At 44.7% G+C, this 19,582-nt stretch overlaps 1 protein-coding gene across 2 annotated transcripts in view; it reads right to left on the bottom strand.

The window, feature by feature from the left end:
* Positions 1-19,582, bottom strand: part of SIL1 (SIL1 nucleotide exchange factor) — a 230,001-nt gene that overhangs the window by 171,388 nt on the left and 39,031 nt on the right. For both annotated transcript variants that reach the window (XM_073356007.1, XM_073356006.1), the window contains one exon: positions 1,346-1,460. In XM_073356007.1, coding sequence (XP_073212108.1) covers positions 1,346-1,450 — 105 coding nt within the window. In that variant the 5' untranslated portion in view covers positions 1,451-1,460. The remainder of the gene's footprint in view (positions 1-1,345; positions 1,461-19,582) is intronic.

Genomic DNA, 19,582 nt, shown 5'->3' on the forward strand with positions numbered 1-19,582 from the left:
CAAACTGGGATCTGTCTCAGAAAGGGGTGGGATTGAGCAAAGGACTCTGTGTGGTGGGAGCCTTGCAAAAGCCATGATAACGTGGTGATAATAAGGGTCATTCCCATCTCAAGGTATGTCTACACTACACACTAAGCCTGAGCTCTGACTCAGGTTTGAGCCCACGCCCCCCTTTCATCCACACACAAAACAGTATGACTCAGGTCAGCAAGCAGTCAGGGCCCTGGTCCTCAGACCCTGCTGGGGGGGGAAGTGGTCACAGTCTGAGTCTCGCGTCCTAGCCCTGTCATTTTGTAGTGTGGATACAAGTCAAGCCACATACCTGAGTCACAAGGACTGCATAGTGAAGTATGAACGCATTAACACAGCTGAGACACCCAGATCCAGCAATTGTAAACCCAGATTTACAATGCAGTGCAGACATTCAAGCATGGGCTTGGAAACAAAAAGTCCAATACACTGGCTGACACAGACACAGGCTTAGTGTGCAGTGTAGATATACCTTCAGTGTCCTCTGCTAGATTGGTGTTGTCAAGGGTCCCAGAGAAGTGGATTTCAGAGCCCATGAAGATGACTGGGGCAGCTCACACCTCTCTGAGCTAGTGTGTCATGCTGTCTGCAAATGCTGGCAGGTGACACTGCATTGATTACACTCAGGGTCACGTATTCAAGCTTTCCTTTGCAACCAAGAGAACTAGATACATTTTTTTTTTAAATGAAAGCTGATTTTCTGGTTGTTCAGCTTCGCACCCTTACATGGATGCTGAGTACACACAGCTCCCATTTCATTCAACTGAAGTCTGAAAAATCAGGCTCAGGGTGTCTCAAGTTGGGCATCCAAAAAAACCAAAGGGCCCAAAAATCATACGCCCCTTTTGAAAATGTGGGTATAAGTGACTTACCCACAGTTACACAGTTATCAGAAGCACAGCTGGGAACAGAATACTCTTGATTTCTACCTCCTGCTCTCACCGCTAGACCACACGTTTAGCTTTAGTTTTTATCCTAATGAAATTAAAGTTTTAGTTGCAGCTGCTTAAATAAAACAAGGTGCCTGTGACAAAATGTGAACGTTGCCTGAATCGCATGTTTCCTTTTGCCAGGTCCTCTTTATTGCTCAGCATCAAGTGACTCAGATAGGCTTACTTCTTAAAACTTTTCTGAAATTTTATACCATAGAACATTTTAAAAAGACAAAATGCTGCACAGATGAGAGGTGATGCACTGCTATACATAATTTCAGGAGAAATAAATAAGGCTATGCTCACCCCACCAGTACCAAGTAATTCAAATGATTTCAACGACCTCTTATAGCCTTCTTTCACTCAGATTAGAAGATACTTACTGGAATTCTGTCACTTAAGCATGAACAGAAGCACAATGCAGAAAGCAGCAAAACCAGCAAACTCAGTTTAGAGGCAATGGACAGGAGTCCAATGCAATGAGACATTGTAGTCAGTCTAGAATTCAAACAAAAAAACAATTATATGTTAATACACATTCTTCACAGTTTTCAACATTACTATTCCACATTCTGCAGTTGCGTATTATATTTATTAGACACACAAGGTGGTGGAGGCAATATCTTTTACTGGACCAATCTTCTATTGGCAAGAGAGACACGCTTTCAAGCTACATAGACTTGGATCTGAAGAAGAGCTCTGGTAGCAAATTTAGGGCCTGTCTTTGGGCCTTTTCACATCCCAGCTATGTTTTTGTTAACATGAGGTATCCAATATTCTACCCCTCCACATGAAGGTGCACCTTTCTGTGAAGTATCATGATATAATCTGCAAGCAAAATCCCACAGCCTTACTCTGGCAAAACGTCCACAGAGGTCAACAAGAGTTTTGCCTGAATTAGCACTGCAGATTTGGGTCTTTCTATTTCCTGTGGCAACTCCAAAGAAGTGACTGAGGAGCTCAAGTGGAGTTCAAGACTGAGGCATTTCAACCACAAGGTAGGGTATGGGAACAAGGCTTTCCTTGGTCATCACCACTGTCTCAAAACAAGAGACTGAAAACCTTTGGTGCCAGTTCAGCTGTGTCAATGGGGAAGGTACAGATTCCTGCTGAAACCCATAACCCAGCCCTAACATGAATAATAATAAATAAAACAGCAGTAAGTCAGTTTTTCAGAAGGAGGGCAAAGAAGATGCTGTTCCTTAGCCAGTGCTTCAGTTTCTGAACTAGGCCACTGTAATATGCAATACATAAGGCTATGATTTAGTCATGGAGGTCATGGAATCTATTACTTCCAGCGACCTCTGTGACTTCAGCCTGCAGTGGTTGGGAGCTGCAGGGTCTCCCGCCACCCATGGGGGCGGGGAGCTGCGGGATACCCCTGATGCCTCTGGCGGCCCCCAGAACTCCCAGCTGTCAAGGGAACCCCCGAGCTCCTGGCCACTGTGGAGGAACCACCAAGCTCCCGGCTGCTGCAGGTTCCCGGAGCTGCGGGTGGTAGGGGTACCCTGCAGCCTCCAGCTGCCACAGGCAGCTCCTAGCCCCTGTGCAGCTACCTGCTTCAGGCGGTGTGGAGACCCACAGATCCCCATGTTGTCATGGATATCGTTAATAAACATCACGGACAGGTCACAGCTTCCGTTAATTTTTCTTTTTAGCCCATGACCTGTCCGTGACTTTTACTAAAAGTATCTGTGACAAAATCTTAGCCATAGAGATTCACTATGACCAATTGCACTGGTTTCTCATCTGGGCCACAGAGTACAGCACTATTGTGGCCTAATTCCTAAATTTCTCAGGAGACATTGTGTGATTTCAGCCAATGCCATCTGCTTCTAAGGGCATGTCTACACTACCCGCCAGATCGGCGGGCAGCGATCGATTCAGCGGGAATCAGTTTATCGCATCCAGTCTAGACACTATAAGTTGACCCCTGAGAGCTCTCCTGTCGACTCCTGTACTCCAGCTCCGCAAGAGGCGCAGGCGGAGTTGACGGGAGAGTGGCAGCAGTCAACTCACCGCGGTGAAGACACCACGGTAAGTTGATCTAAGTACGTCAACTTCGTCTACATTATTCATGCAGCTGAAGTTGCATAACTTAGATCGATCCCCCCCAGTGTAGACTAGGGCTCAGAGGAATGGGCTGAAAGATACAAATGCTGACCAAAAACCACATATAATTTTTCCCCTCCCACAATTCTTAACAGCAATTGCTGTTCACCATACAGGAAACAGATTTTTGTTCTGTTATAAAAGTGAAGACACAAGTGAACATAGAAAAATTAATTTATCCCCAAAAGAAAAACTGAAAATCTGATAAGAAGTAAGAAGTTCTCCAAAGCAGTGACAGAGAACTTACAGCTCACTAAAAATAAAACTCAAATGTACTGATAAGACCGGTGACAAATCACAATACAGCTCTCTAAAGGCTACAAGATTGTGCCTGCCTAGAATGCTGCATGCCCCAAAACATTTAACATCTTGTGTAGTTTACAGTTAAGCAGGAAGAGTTAGATGTTAAATGTAAGGTGATATGTTCATAGAGAGAAGCATCCATATCTTGCCACCTTGTTACAGGACAGACACATTCAGATGTAGTAAGACATTTTCAGACTAAATTTTAAAAGCGTGTGTGCGTGTGTATTTGCAAAACAACACAAACTATTCCCCTGTCCACAAAAATGACTTTGAGACTTCATAAGCTTGCTGCATTTTTAAAACGTTTTAGCTGTTAAATTTGCTTTGTTTCTTACATCTTGTAGCAGCTGAAAATGGAACGATGGGGATCTATATATGGTTCCAAACAGATGATAGGATTTGTAATAATAAACTTGCTGTTTTCCAATATAAAAAATTAAGGAAATTTACACAGGTGTAATTACCAATGTAAATTCCCCTAACATAGAAAGGGCCTTTGTTTTAAATTATCCTCTACCTTTTCTCATAAAAAATTAGGTGCTAAAGAGGCTACAGACACCCAGACTCAGAAATACTTTTGTTCCCAAGAAGCAAGTGCTCATGTCATAGCATGCAATGTTTTCAGTGGTGTGGCTCATTACCGGCTGAGAGGTCCCACTACAAGAAAGTTCTGTTCAAGAGCTTCTGAAAACCTCATCTGTATTGGTGGCTACAGTAACAGTGCTTCCGTTATGCTCTCTATTAGCAGAGACATTTTACTAATGTTACTAGTTGTGCATCAGTAACTGCCGCACAGCTCCGTGAGTGCAGCCAGTAGAAGCCTAGTGACACAATTCAAAAGAATTCAACAACAGGAACATATTTCGTGAATTCTTACTGCGGCTGGGTACCCACCATTCTTTTGTGTTTTAACTCTCAACGTGCAGTGTGTATTATGTGCTTCCAATACCTCTATAAGAAACATTATCTGAATTTTGATCAGCCATGCTATAGGAGCACATACCACTGTGCCCTTGTCTTGTGCTTGACTTCTCTTGTGCCCTTGCCATAGACTTAAAGGCCAGAAGGGACCATTGTGATTATATAATCTGACCTCCTGCACATTGCAGCCCACAGAACCTCACCCACCCACTCCTATAATAGACCCATAACCTCTGGCTGAGTTACTGAAGTCCTCAAAACATGATTTAAATACTTCAGATTACAGAGAATCCACCATTTACACTAGTTTAGTGCAAGTGACCCATGCCCCATGCTGCAGAGGAAGGTGAAAAACTCCCAGGATCTCTGCCAATCTGACCCAGGGGGAAATTTCTTCCTGACCCCAATTATGGCAATCAGCTAGACCCTGAGCATGTGAGCAAGACCCACTAGCCAGACACCTCTACTCTATGTTGCAGCCAACAGAAATAACAGAAAGTATAATAGTCCTATCCCTGTTCTCAGCTAAAGATCAAGGAAGTAATACTGAGATTATAGCAGCCTTGCAAAATTGTTAGGAAAGCTTACCAGCCCAAGCACAAAATCTATCCCACTGCCCTTCACCAAAATGGCTAGTCATAATTAAAATACTAATGATATTTTACTCACTCATCAGCAAGACTCACTCTTGTCAGGTAGAACTTTGCAAGGCTGCATTATAGAATGATAAAACTTTTAGTGAAATTTGAACATGGATCTTGATTGCCTCATGCAAGCTGCTGAAGCACCTCAACTTGCACTGGCTTCAGTGGAATTTGAGAGCACTCAGACTCTGACAGGATGAGGGCCCTAATATGGTTGGGTTTTGGTTTTTTGTTTTTAGTTGTTGTTTTCTTAAACAGTAAAGGTTTTAAAAGATGAATGCCTAATATGGATATTACTCAGAATGTTACAAGTCACCTATGTGTCAACTTGAGATACTAGTTTCAATGTAGCTATGATGATCAAAATCAAATATGGTATCATCTTAATGGGGAGTCTCTTTCCGGTCATTCCAGACAAACTAATTTGACATTCTAGAAAGTTTTTACTATCTTTAACTATTATGAACCTATGAAATGACCGACAAACATAACAAAGCTAAACTAATTCAGGAAAACATGGAAGTGATGCCTCCTCACCAAAGCATTCTTTGCATCTGAAAAAGACATGTTTACTTCGGGTGGGGGGAAGGAAGCCATCCAAAGGAATACTATAAAAAGATTACCATATAGGTAAAGCACATGCGTTTTGTTGAAATAATCAACTGCTTAAGATCCCAGATCAATAACAATATTGCAATGCAAAATTTAAAACGTTTTCAATAAATGTTTTAAATAAACTACTTGAAAATTATTCATGTTATTTTTATACCATAGCACCCAAAAGGCAAACAATCAGGATCAGGCTCCTAATGTATTCGGTGGTATATAATCACACAGGAAGATTCCAGGAAAACGTATCTGTGCTGTCCTGAAAATTTCTGCTTAGTGCAATAAAGTCCACAGATCTATTACAAACGGTAGGTACTTTATCCTGCTTGCAATTTGGGGGCAGAACCATACCTGTCGGTCACTGGCAGCAAGGGAACACCTTAGCTACCCGAAGTTCCCTCCAGCTGAGAATTTCCACAGCCAAGATCATTCCATTCTACTTTCCTAAATTACAGAATGTGTTAACTATGCTTTGAAGAAAAGGCATAGCAATTTCTCCTAATGCAGAACCTGGGACTAATCTCCCCTAACATCCCCAAAGTCAGGTTTAATTTGTTAATTTCCATCTCTGTTCTGGATGATGCATTTGTACTCAGGGTAGGCCAAATCTGTGAACATTACTACTTGAAGGACATTTCAGGATAAGCAGAGATATATTTTCCTGTTCATCATCATGATAAGGTCCACAGATCTGTTACAATGGTGTTTTCACAGCAATGGGCCTCCAGGATAAAAAGCAGGATCTCCCTTTAAACACGGACATAGAATCATAGGACTGGAAGGGACTTCGAGAGGTCATCTAGTCCAGTCCCCTGCACTCATGGCAGGACTAAGTATCTAGACTATCCCTGACAGGTGTTTGTCTAAACTGTTCTTAAAAATCTCTAATGGAGAGTCCACAACCTCCTTAGCCAATTTATTCCAGTACTTAACCGCCCTGACAGTTAGGAAGTTTTCCTAATGTCCAACTTAGACCTCCCTTGCTGCAAATTAAACCCATTACTTCTTGTCCTATCCTCAGAGGTTAAGAACAGTTTTTCCTCCCTCCTCCTTGTAACAAACTTTTATGCAGTTGAAAATTGTTATGTCCTCTCTCATTCTTCTCTTTTTCAGACTAAACAAACCCAGTTTTTTCAATCTTCCCTCATAGGTCATGTTTTCTAGACATCCTAAATATGGAAATTATGTGTCTTCCCCTGGGCATTGAGGCATGAACAAAATACTTCTGCAAAAACTGGCATTGGTCAGAGTTTGGATGACCAATATACAGAATGTGGTGATATTATGTATTGATGGCCACGTGGCCACCTAGCAAATCTCAATGCAAGAGACATGACTTCTCTACCTGAGATGATCAGCATTCCTACAGATTGGTCTTTGATATCTGAAAGAAGGAAGAATGTTTCTTGAATTTACTTTCAGAATGAATGCTGTGACAGTTGTGAGGACTACTTGGCTGAATTAAAAAGTACAATAGTTGGTCTCATTAGAGAGAGTTCCCATCTTCACCAACTCCTTTAATCGGAAAGGGTTGTTATTAGGATATCTACTTTAAAGGATAGGAAGTATGAGGGCCTACAGGAGTGCAATTGAGGTAGTGCTATAAGAACCAGAATACATTTCTGAGGCTGAGCGCTGTAACTCTGCAGGGCTGGAATCAGGACAGTTGTCCTAAGAAAGCCTTTAACGTTGGGATTTTTGCACAAAACTTTCATTTCCTTGCTGAGAACATTGTAGTACAGAGACTTGACCTTTTGCTTTGACACTCTCATGCACAGACATTAGAATCCTCCTAGACTCTAGAGGAATTTGAGACAATGTTTCATCCTTTAATGCAGTTAAAACATGGACTCTGCTTCAGCCAGCAGAATAAGTTCTATTTGTTCACTTCTCTCTAGGCTCCATGAGACTGATAATCACTTCATCCAAGTATCTATTCTGAATCAATCTGGTGCTGGATGGAGCACGGGGTTTTGACAATTGCAGACTTCCTCTGCAAGGTAGAGACACCTAAGGCTCAAAGTTACCTTAATCAAGCCTGAGAACCATAACCTCTTCAGACAGAAAGGCAAACTGCAACATTGTTCCCAATAGGATTCACTAAAAACTGGATTTTTGTTTCTCTGACACCACTTGCTTTCCTTTATGACCAACTTCATCTTTTGTTAACATTCTTCTGAGAGGAGATCTTGTACCTAATGGAATTCATCCTCAACACAGGCTTCTGACTGACTACCCTGGCACCCATAGGTCTGTTTATCATGAATCCAAGATATTCTACAAGCCATGTCGTTCTGTATAGTTGTTTCAGCTCTATCACGTTCTGTAAAGAGCTCTGATTAGCAAAATTTATCAGGAAGAAGCAAGAGTAAAATTCCTTCTTTCTTAACACCAGTATTAATATTACCGTTATCCTGGACGCACTTGTCAGATCAAATGGTAATGATGAGAACTGGAAGGGGAAGGGGGGAAAGCTGCCATCAAATGAAAGTTCTATAGAATGATAAAATGGGAATGGAAAGATGAGTCCCCTTTAGGAACTTGTTCAAATGTTTCAGATGGATCTAGCTGATTCGCTATGGCTAGAAATAGGATGGGGAACAGCCCTTGATGGGAATGGGTTATATCACTCTGATTTGAAGTAAATAATGGATGGTTTCATTCATATTCTAGCATTTCACTGGGTAACTTCAGCTCCCAAACAAGACACTTATTAAGAGGGAGCAGGAGACATAGTCCTTTCCTTTTGCCTCTGGCTTTTCTTGGCCTATCTCACTCCCTGAAGCCTGCAGGGGTACCAACCTCCACAAAAACACCACAGAGCTGAGTGAACAATCTTCCCAAAAGAGAAGTGAAGCCCTAGGACGGGGTGGGTGAACTTTTTGGCCCGAGGGCCACATCGGCATTGCGAAACTGTATGGAGAGCCGGGTAGGGAAGGCTGTGCCTCCCCAAAGAGTCTGTCCCCCACCCCCTCCCACTTCCTGCCCCCCTCAGAACTCCCAACCCATCCAACGCTCCTTGTCCCCTGACCACCCCCTCCCAGGACCCCAACCCCTAACCACCCCCCAGGTCCACACCCCCCTACCCAATCCCCCCTGCTCCCTGACTGCTCCGACCCCTATTCACACCCCAGGCCCGGGATTCCCACACCTATCCAAACCCCCCTGCTCCCTGTCCTGACTGCTCCCCCCAAACCTCTGCCCCATCCAACTGCCCCCTGGAACCCGTTGCCCCTTATCCAACCTCTCCCCCCCTTACCATGCTGCTCAGAGCAGCAAAGCCCCACCGCCCGGCCAGAGCCCGCCATGCCGCCGCTGCACTGCCCGGCAGGAGCGATGGGCCAGAGCGCTGGCAGCACATTGCGCTGAGGCTGCCGGGGAGGGGGGAGAGCAGGGGACAGGCTGGCGGCTAGCCTCCCCGGCCAGGAGCTCAGAGGCCGAGCAGGACAGTCCCTCAGGCCGGATGTGGCCCACGGGCCGTAGTTTGCCCACCTCTGCCCTACGATAATGGCTGGGTATGTGAAAGACACATTATTGAGACAAACTGTTAGTCAGAAATTGGAAATACAAGGCTGGAATTTCCTTCAGAAAAGCCCTGCTGCCGGGGGGTGATGGTGGGCATTCCCCTGCAGCCAGTGACTGACAGGTCTGCTTCTGTCCCCAAGCTGCAAGCCAGATGAAGTACTCACTGCAACGAAGCTGTGAAACTTAGCTTGACCAACCCTGCAAACATTTAAGCATGTGCATATTATTATTCTCATAAGCATTTCCCATTGACAACTCACATGAGTAAAATTATGCATGTGCTAAATCTTTTACAACAAGGGTCCTCAACCTTTTTCTTTCTGAGGCCCCCCCCAACATGCTATAAAAACTCCACAGCCCACCTGTGTCATAATATCTGATTTCCTGCATATAAAAGCCAGGGCCAGCGTTAGGGGGTAGCAAGCAGGGGAATTCCCTGGGGCCCCATGCCACAGGGGCCCCCAGGAAGCTACATTGCTCAGGCTTCAGCCTCAGCCCCAGGTGGCGGGGCTCAGGGACCTGGACTTCAGTCCCATGCGGTGGGGGTTCAGCTTTCTGCTCTGGGCCCCTGCAAGTGTAATGCTGGCCCTTCAAGCTGCTGTAAATGTTTTCTCTTTCAGAGACTCCTGGCAAACACATGTCAGCAGCACTTACAGTCACCACCAGGCCTTTAAAGTAACATGAAAAATCTAATTAGTTATTTAGATTACAATGTTTATGCAAACAACCTCACAGTTTAATTTTAAACATCATTTAGTCAATTAATTTACTTAATGAATTCCTTCAGAACCTTAGACAATCACAGAAAACAGTACTCTCCAGAGGGCACCCACATGGCTTTATTCATTTGTGATCTGTTGTTTGAGCAAGGAAGAGCCAGGCACAGAATAGGAGATGCAGAACCACTGCTATCTATCGTCTTGTTATATTGCAGCTGTCTGTGCCTTGTCTAGCGGCTCATTGGATCCATCTCAGGGGTGCCCAAATCCTGCCCTAATGCAGGTTGCTTTGGAAACTTGAAAGGAGGAAGAGGGCTGCAGCTGATCTGCCTAAAATGGTGCAGGTATCCTATGTCCGCATCTTTAATACCGAGGGGCAGCCCATTAAAACTACACGTCTCACATTCAGTGTTCCACCTTAAAGAAACCTCCCATTCAGCTGAAGATGGAGTATTTTAAGATGCATCCTCAAAACTCTGAGGACCCTCCTATTGATCTGTACTCATAAGAATGGCCATATGGGGTCAGACCAAAAGTTCATCTAGCCTATTATCTTGTCTTCTGACAGTGGCCAATGCCAAGCGCCCCAGAGGAAATGAACAGAACAGGTAATCATCAAGCGATCAATCCCTTGTCGCCCATTCCCAGCTTCTGGCAAACGGAGACTAGGGACACCATCCCTGCCAATACCCAATGATGGACCTTTTCTCCATAAATTTATCTTGTTCTTTTTTGAATCCTGTTAAGTCTTGGCCTTGACAACATCCTCTGGCAAGGAGTTCCACAGGTTGACGGTGCAATACAATGATCAAATTGTATTCTTGGGGGAATACTGCGTCACTGTGCATGTGAAGAATTTATGTGCCCTGCAGATGTCTTTGCTTCCCTGCAGAAAAATGACTTTCTGACTGGGAAGCAAAGAGAAGCTGCAAAAGTGGTCAAGCACTGCTCCCCAGCAGTACAGGTGCGTTGTTTTGGGTCCCCGGAGCACCCAGCGGAGTGGTAAACAATTGGAGGGGCAGGGCTGCAGATGCCCAAACCAGGGGCTCCTACCCTGTGCCAGGCTCAGCTACCAGGCTCAGCTACTAGTCCCAGCTGGGCTGGGGAGGATGGGACTTCCTCTTCCCCTGTAAGGAGCGTCCAGGGCTGAATCAGACCCACCCCCAGAAACCTCTCCAGCTGCAGGAAACACTGCACCCCTCACCCCCATAGCTCCTTAGCTGTGGGGAGAAGGGTCACCGTACAGGGAGCTGCTCCCCCATCCACGCAACCCCCATGCATCCGGACCCACCTCATACCCAGATTGCCCGACCAAGCCTCACTTCTTGCACCCAGAACTCTCTCACTCACCCCCCTGAACCCAAACCCACACCCTGCCAAGCATCAGCCTCTGCATCCGGAGCCCCCTTGCACCCAGACCCCACCCTCTGCCAAGGCCCACCCCTGCATCCAGGCCGCCCCCTGCACTCAAACCCCCACCCCAAAGAGTCCCACCCCACATGCACCTGGACCACCCTGACTATACCCCCAGTCCCAGACTCGCACCCCACTGAACCCTACTAAACCAACACCCGGATTTGCACCCCACCGCCAGCACCTGGACCCCACGTGCTGAGTCCTCCATACCCACACACACACCCCCACTGAGCCCCAACCACCTTCACCTCGACCTCTGTGTCCCATTGTGTCTGCACCCAGAACCCCACAAACTGCAATGAGCCCCTGTTCATCCAGATCTCCCTTGCACCCAGTCCCCCCACTAAGCCACCCACACCCAAATCACTCCACACCTGGATCTCCCTATACTAAGCCCCTCCCTACTTGCATCCTGCTGGGCTGAGTCTGCCTGCCTACATCTAGTCTGCTTGGCACAGAGGGGCAGGGCCCCAGGGTGTTTCTGGGACAGTCTTGGCCCCTGCGCTGTGTCAGGGTACGGTGCAACTCTACCACCAAGTCCACGTCCAGAGGTGAGGGGGTGCAGGGTGATCTCCTACCTCTGTGCAGTCAGTGGCCTGTGCTCCCCACTGCCATGCTGGAGCCCCCACATGTATTTATTGACAAATAAAATTGGCAGAATTTTGCAGAATTTTAAAATATTGTGTGCAAAATTTTAAGTTTTTTGGCACAGAACACCCTCAGAAGTAAAACTGAGGTCACAAAAGAAACAAATCAAAAGAGCAATGGGTTAACAATGATATAGCTCAAATTATCATCAAATGACTGCAGCAGGTAATCAGATAGATCATGAGGCTGACAATAAAGACCACTTTTATTAGTCCTGCATCAGGAAACTGAAGGAAGCAGCTGTTTTGCCTCAGTCTAAACCCACCCTCCCACCCAAAAGGATCTTGCTCATGGCAGTGAGACTGATTCAGCTGGTTAAGGACATAGCAGCCTCTTGTGGTTTCTAACCATTAGCAAAAGATATCACCAGGAGCAGTAAAATCACCTTAGCTATTCTTAAGGAAGTGTAGAGATCAAAGTGGTTTCTGAAGTTCCTCCTCATTGCTACTCCACACTTCCTCCTTAAATCTCACCATTGTTATGGTAACTAATATTCTATTCTTATTTCCCCACAGCCCAGAACTTGTAAGTTTACCAAGTTATTTCAGAATGAAGAGTTTCACTGAATATGCTCACACCTGATACTCTAGCAGCTTCAAATAGCACTCTTCCTTAACCAAGGAGGCACCTGGAAGGATTCCACAGCAGAATTAGGATTTAGGCAATCATTACGCATGCTGTTCCCAAAAAAGGCTGCAACCTCCCCATCCCCTCCCTCTAACAGAACAAGGAGACATCTCTCCCTCCATAATTAAGACGGGGGAGGTGGGAGGAGGGAGAGATACTTAACAGGACAATGAGTTCTAGTGCCTTCATGGTCTTGTGATCTCGGACTTATATGACTGCAGTTGCTGGAACCAGGTGGTGGAGGACCTTGGTGATACCACCTGATGTTGCCAAGGGTCTCTCATGCAGTTTCAGACTGGCCAGGCTGGTAGCCAGTGACCAAAGTCTTCATCTTCTCTTCCCCTAGCCTGATTGCACAGGGGAACTAAGAGGGGTACTTCTTGCAGATGATGATGGTAAACTGAGAAAGCACATCACCATTCTGCATAGTATTGACCATTATAGGGGCAATTCCACCTTACTCCACCACCTTGGGCACTATCTCAATAGTCTAGGGGCCGATCAGGTGGACCATCCGCCCTGGGTCCGGTCTACATGGTCCAATCCTGTTGTAATGAGCAGCAAGCAGGCCTAAGGTCACTAATGGAAAATCTCACTCAGGATGACAGGTTTCAGAGGAACAGCCGTGTTAGTCTGTATTCGCAAAAAGAAAAGGAGTACTTGTGGCACCTTAGAGACTAACCAATTTATTTGAGCATAAGCTTTCGTGAGCTACAGCTCACTTCTTCAGATGCATATCGTGGAAACTGCAGCAGGCTTTATATATACACAGAGAATATGAAACAATACCTATTCCCACCCCACTGTCCTGCTGGTAATAGCTTATCTAAAGTGATTTCCAGCACAAATCCAGGTTTTCTCACCCTCCACCCCCCCACACAAATTCACTCTCCTGCTGGTGATAGCCCATCCAAAGTGATAACTCTTTACACAATGTGCATGACAATTAAGCTGGGCTATTTCCTGCATAAATCCAGGTTCTCACATCCCCCCCACCCCCATACACACACAAACTCACTCTCCTGCTGGTAATAGCTCATCCAAACTGACCACTCTTCAAGTTAAAATCCAAGTTAAACCAGAACATCTGGGGGGGGGGGGGGGGTAGGAAAAAACAAGAGGAAACAGGCTACCTTGCATAATGACTTAGCCACTCCAAGTCTCTATTTAAGCCTAAATTAATAGTATCCAATTTGCAAATGAATTCCAATTCAGCAGTTTCTCGCTGGAGTCTGGATTTGAAGTTTTTTTGTTTTAAGATAGCGACCTTCATGTCTGTGATCGCGTGACCAGAGAGATTGAAGTGTTCTCCGACTGGTTTATGAATGTTATAATTCTTGACATCTGATTTGTGTCCATTTATTCTTTTACGTAGAGACTGTCCAGTTTGACCAATGTACATGGCAGAGGGGCATTGCTGGCACATGATGGCATATATCACATTGGTGGATGTGCAGGTGAACGAGCCTCTGATAGTGTGGCTGATGTTATTAGGCCCTGTGATGGTGTCCCCTGAATAGATATGTGGGCACAGTTGGCAACGGGCTTTGTTGCAAGGATAAGTTCCTGGGTTAGTGGTTCTGTTGTGTGGTATGTGGTTGTTGGTGAGTATTTGCTTCAGGTTGCGGGGCTGTCTGTAGGCAAGGACTGGCCTGTCTCCCAAGATTTGTGAGAGTGTTGGGTCATCCTTTAGGATAGGTTGTAGATCCTTAATAATGCGTTGGAGGGGTTTTAGTTGGGGGCTGAAGGTGACGGCTAGTGGCGTTCTGTTATTTTCTTTGTTAGGCCTGTCCTGTAGTAGGTAACTTCTGGGAACTCTTCTGGCTCTATCAATCTGTTTCTTTACTTCTGCAGGTGGGTATTGTAGTTGTAAGAAAGCTTGACAGAGATCTTGTAGGTGTTTGTCTCTGTCTGAGGGGTTGGAGCAAATGCGGTTGTATCGCAGAGCTTGGCTGTAGACGATGGATCGTGTGGTGTGGTCAGGGTGAAAGCTGGAGGCTATCTTAAGGTCGCTATCTTAAAACAAAAAAACTTCAAATCCAGACTCCAGCGAGAAACTGCTGAATTGGAATTCATTTGCAAATTGGATACTATTAATTTAGGCTTAAATAGAGACTTGGAGTGGCTAAGTCATTATGCAAGGTAGCCTGTTTCCTCTTGTTTTTTCCTACCCCCCCCCCCCCAGATGTTCTGGTTTAACTTGGATTTTAACTTGAAGAGTGGTCAGTTTGGATGAGCTATTACCAGCAGGAGAGTGAGTTTGTGTGTGTATGGGGGTGGGGGGGATGTGAGAACCTGGATTTATGCAGGAAATAGCCCAGCTTAATTGTCATGCACATTGTGTAAAGAGTTATCACTTTGGATGGGCTATCACCAGCAGGAGAGTGAATTTGTGTGGGGGGGTGGAGGGTGAGAAAACCTGGATTTGTGCTGGAAATCACTTTAGATAAGCTATTACCAGCAGGACAGTGGGGTGGGAATAGGTATTGTTTCATATTCTCTGTGTATATATAAAGCCTGCTGCAGTTTCCACGATATGCATCTGAAGAAGTGAGCTGTAGCTCACGAAAGCTTATGCTCAAATAAATTGGTTAGTCTCTAAGGTGCCACAAGTACTCCTTTTCTTTTCACTCAGGATGAACATTGTCTGGAAAGATCCACTGTTGCAACCCTTGGCATATGTTGCCTCAGATATAAAAATAGGAGCTGTGTGAGGCCAATTCTGAAGACATTACTACAAGCATCCAGGGTGGATAAAAATCAATGATTTTTTTTTTTAAAAAATTTAATTTTTTTGTTTACAATCGGATTTTTTTGATAAAATGCATAAAATGCATCCAGAAATCATCCCTGCATAATACCAACTATAATAAACTTCGGAGCTAAGGGCGAACCATTCAAGAAATATATGTTTGCTGATGAGATTTTAAAGAAAAAGTCACACCAGTGAACTGGTGGAAGTCACTTAAGCACTTGGATTCAGAGACTGATGAAGTGATAATCTCACTTTGAACAGCAGTAGCTTCTTCTGCCGGCGTAGAAAGAATATTTTCCTCCTTTGGACTAATTCATTCCAAACTGAGAAATTGTTTGGGACCTGAAAAAGCAGAAAAGCTTGTTTTTCTTTTCCAGATTCTGAACAAACAGGAAAATGAAGGTGAACACGACTGAGTTAGCTGCAGAAGCCAATATTTTATTTTAAGTTTCTCATGTTGACCTGGCTGACATTTTTTTAAAAAATATTTCATATAACTATTTTAGTTTAAAACAATTTTAACAAAAACAAACCTGATTTTAAAACACTTGAATGTTTAAAAGAACAGGAGTTCTTAGCATAAACTCTAATAAATTTGTTAGTCTCTATGGTGCCACAAGTACTCCTGTTCTTTTTGCGGATACAGACTAACACGGCTGCTACTTCGAATGTTTAACTACATTCAAAAATTCATATGCTTGTTTTGTTAAAATATTATGTTTTCTGTTGAAGAAAAAAAATCTAGAATACATAATGTTGTTGTTTTAGTTAAATAAAACAATTTAAATGTCTGTTTCATGATGTTCTCCTCCTAATACAGCATGGCAAGAAAATCCTCCAAATATTAATGATTAACCTGTTGAATTGGAGATATTTATGAAGTGATTGGGAGGTGAACTATCTGCTTCAATTACCTTTGGTAAATGAAATTTTCAGAAAATGAATGATTGTTTGGTTAAGCTGTAAAACTAATCTGAAAAGTTTTCAAAATAAATCACTTAAATATATAGTCTGTACCTTCTAAAAATGAAACCTACATCTATCTCGGAGTTGTGAAGAATATGTATTAAGGTTATAACAACCAACAAGAATGCACTTTTATGTAGAAATCCATGATTAAATCAAGTCTTCCTGACTAGTGATCTAAATCATGATTTAAATCAATTTGATTTAAATCAAATCCACCCTGCAAGCCTCCATCTCACGTAAACTGACATGGGACCCGCTCTTGGCATTAAATGTCCATTATAGGCCTAAGCAGTTTCTTAAAAATAGGTAGTGATCTAGTCACATCCATGCTGGCTCTCATACATCCGCTTACATTCTCTCAACATATTTGAAATAAATTTAAAGAATTTATGACAGGCTGTCATCTCTTACAAGAAGCAAGAAAATTAGAGTAATAGTTCTGAGACCTCAACTAGATACAAGTTTATGACTTGCTCCAGTAACTTGACCTGAAACAAAGAGTTGCTTTTACATCTTAGCAATATAAACTCCATTTAATAAAAAGCTATTAAAAGTTTATGACAACTAAAAATTCTCACTTGGGCTATTCCTCTCACCATGCCTCATCAGCAAGGGTAGATTATCATCATTATACATTTATATTACAGTACCACCTAGAGGCCAACCAGGCCAGGCACCCATTGTGCTAGGTGCTGTACAATCATATGGTAATGGATTCCTTGCCCCGAAGAGCTTACAGCCTGAAAGGGCTGATGTTGTTTCCATTACTGGCTTTTACACCAGCTAACTCCTCTCCCTGGCTGCCCCTATGCCGGCACTTCTCTTGAAATCCCCAACACTGGTGTAGCACCAGTCCAGCTCCACTGGATCGAGCAGCAGTTAGAGTGCTAGCATAGACAGAGCACAAGTGTTTTTACCAACATGAAGTCTAACCCCACGCGAAGATCTAAATAGCGGGGGGGGGGGGGGTACTACACTGGTACTCCCACAGATGCTAGCAATGGTGGATTTGCACTGGTGCTAGACTAGCACTGGTGTTTCAGAGCAGTGTAGACAAGGCTTCAGTGCACTCACTGCCTTGGGTCCTCTCTCCACTCCTGCTCTTCAATCAGAAACGACAGGGGTGCAGTGTTGGAGCAGGGAGCATGGAGACCCATGTGATTACAACAAAGCAAGCTGCTTTGTGATAAACCACAAGTGACATGGCTAGTCAGCACTATTTCTGGGTGTAGCTAATCCTATAACCTTAACTATAAATTCCTTCCAGAAAAAGGGGAGCAGGGGGAGATGCTATCAGCCAGCAAGGTAATGCAGAAGGAAAAGCAATCAGTTACTGGCCATTTGCTGTCCTGAGACCCAGGACACCAAACCCCAGTGTTGGATGGAAGACCAAAGATTTATCTTTTTAACTTCTTGGCCACTGGCTCAAAAGCTGGAGATGTAGGTGTGATGGGTTCCCTCCCCCAGCCCCAGGGTTCCCCCTGGTCCTGAGGTACCACTGAACCCTCTGAACTCACCAGCCTGGGCTCCCTCTCGCACTGTACTGCTGTGACAAGCTGCAGACCCGCTCTCGGTCCTACACTTGTCTTCCACCAGCATTCACACAGGTAAGAACACACCTAGCTGCAGTTACATGCAAGCTGGCCAGCCACTGCATGAATCAACAATAGGCTACAGCCAAAATAACCACCAGCTTCCCAGCCAAGGACCCCAGAGCTATACTGTCCTGCCCTGGTCAAAACCCCAACCAGTATGAATTTATTATCCAGTTTGCCTCCCCCTCAATGTGGGGAGGAAATGCAACAGCCTTTTCCCCTTGAGCTAAGATTTCCAAGCGCTTCATTCAAACTCACTTGTTTAGATAAAGCAAAAACAAGTTTATTAGCTGCAAAAGATAGATTTTAAGTGATTACAATGGATAGCAAACAGATCAAAGCAGATTACCTAGTAAATAAACAAAAACAGAAACTAAGCTTAACATACTAGGAGGATAGGATTTGATCTAATCTCTCACCCTCACTGATGATGCAAGCAGGCTTGCAGATTCTTAAGGAACAAGCTGCACTTGTCTTGCACCTTGGGATCCCCAGGTTTTCCTACACAGGCTAGAAATCCCTTTAGCCTGGGTCCAACAGTTCCCCCAGTTCAGACTTTTGTTCCTTTGGTGTTTCCAAGAGTACTCATGTGTGGGGAGTGAAAAACAACAGATGTCACTCCCTGCCTTATATCGCTTTAGCATATGGCGGGAACCCTTTGTTCCAAAACCAGTTCCCAGATCAGTTTGTGGAAAAATATAGACATCCCAAAATGGAGTCCAGAGTCACAGAATCATAGATTAGGGTTGGAAGAGACCTCAGGAGGTCACCTAGTCCAACCCCCTGCTCAAAGCAGGACCAACCCAACTAAATCATCCCAGCCAGAGCTTTGTCAACCTCTAAGGATGGAGATTCCACCACCTCCCTAGGTAACGCATTCCAGTGTTTACCACCCTCCTAGTGAAAAAGTTTTTCCTAATATCCAACCTAGACCTCCCCACTGCAACTTGAAATCATTGCTCCTCATTGTGTCATCTGCCACCACTGAGAACAGCCAAGCTCCATCCTCTCTGGAACGCCCCCTTCAGATAGTTGAAGGCTGCTATCAAATCCCCCCTCACTCTTCTCTTCTGCAGACTAAACAAGCCCAGTTCCCTCAGCCTCTCCTCACAAGTCATGTGCCCCAGCCCGCTAATCATTTTCGTTGCCCTCTGCTGGACTCTCTCCAGTTTGTCCACATCCTTTCTGTAGCGGGGGGCCCAAAACTGGACGCAGTACTCCAGATATGGCCTCACTAGTACCAAATAGAGGGAAATAATCACTTCCCTTGATCTGCTGGCAATGCTCCCACTAATGCAGCCCAAGATGCCGTTAACCTGCTTGGCAACAAGGGCACAGCGTTGACTCATATCCAGCTTCTCGTCCACTCCCCAGGTCCTTTTCTGCAGAACTGCTGCTTAGCCAGCCGGTCCCCAACCTGTTGCGGTCCATGGGATTCTTCTGTCCTAAGTGCAGGACTCTGCACTTGTCCTTGTTGAATCTCATCAGAACCTCATCTTTTGGCCCAATCCTCCAATTTGTCTTGGTCACTCTGGACCCTATCCCTACTCATCCACCAGCTTAGTGTCATCTGCAAACTTGCTGAGGGTGCAATCCATCCCATCATCCATATCATTAATAAAGATGTTGAAAAAAACCAGCCCCAGGACTGACCCCAAGTACTCCACTTGATACTGGCTGCCAACTAGACATCGAGCCGTTAATCACTACCCGTTGAGCCCGACAATCTAGCCAGCTTTCTATTCACTTTATAATCCATTCATCCAATCCATAC

This window comes from Lepidochelys kempii, chromosome 8 (genome assembly GCF_965140265.1).
Source record: "Lepidochelys kempii isolate rLepKem1 chromosome 8, rLepKem1.hap2, whole genome shotgun sequence".
Classification (NCBI taxonomy): Eukaryota; Metazoa; Chordata; order Testudines; family Cheloniidae; genus Lepidochelys; species Lepidochelys kempii.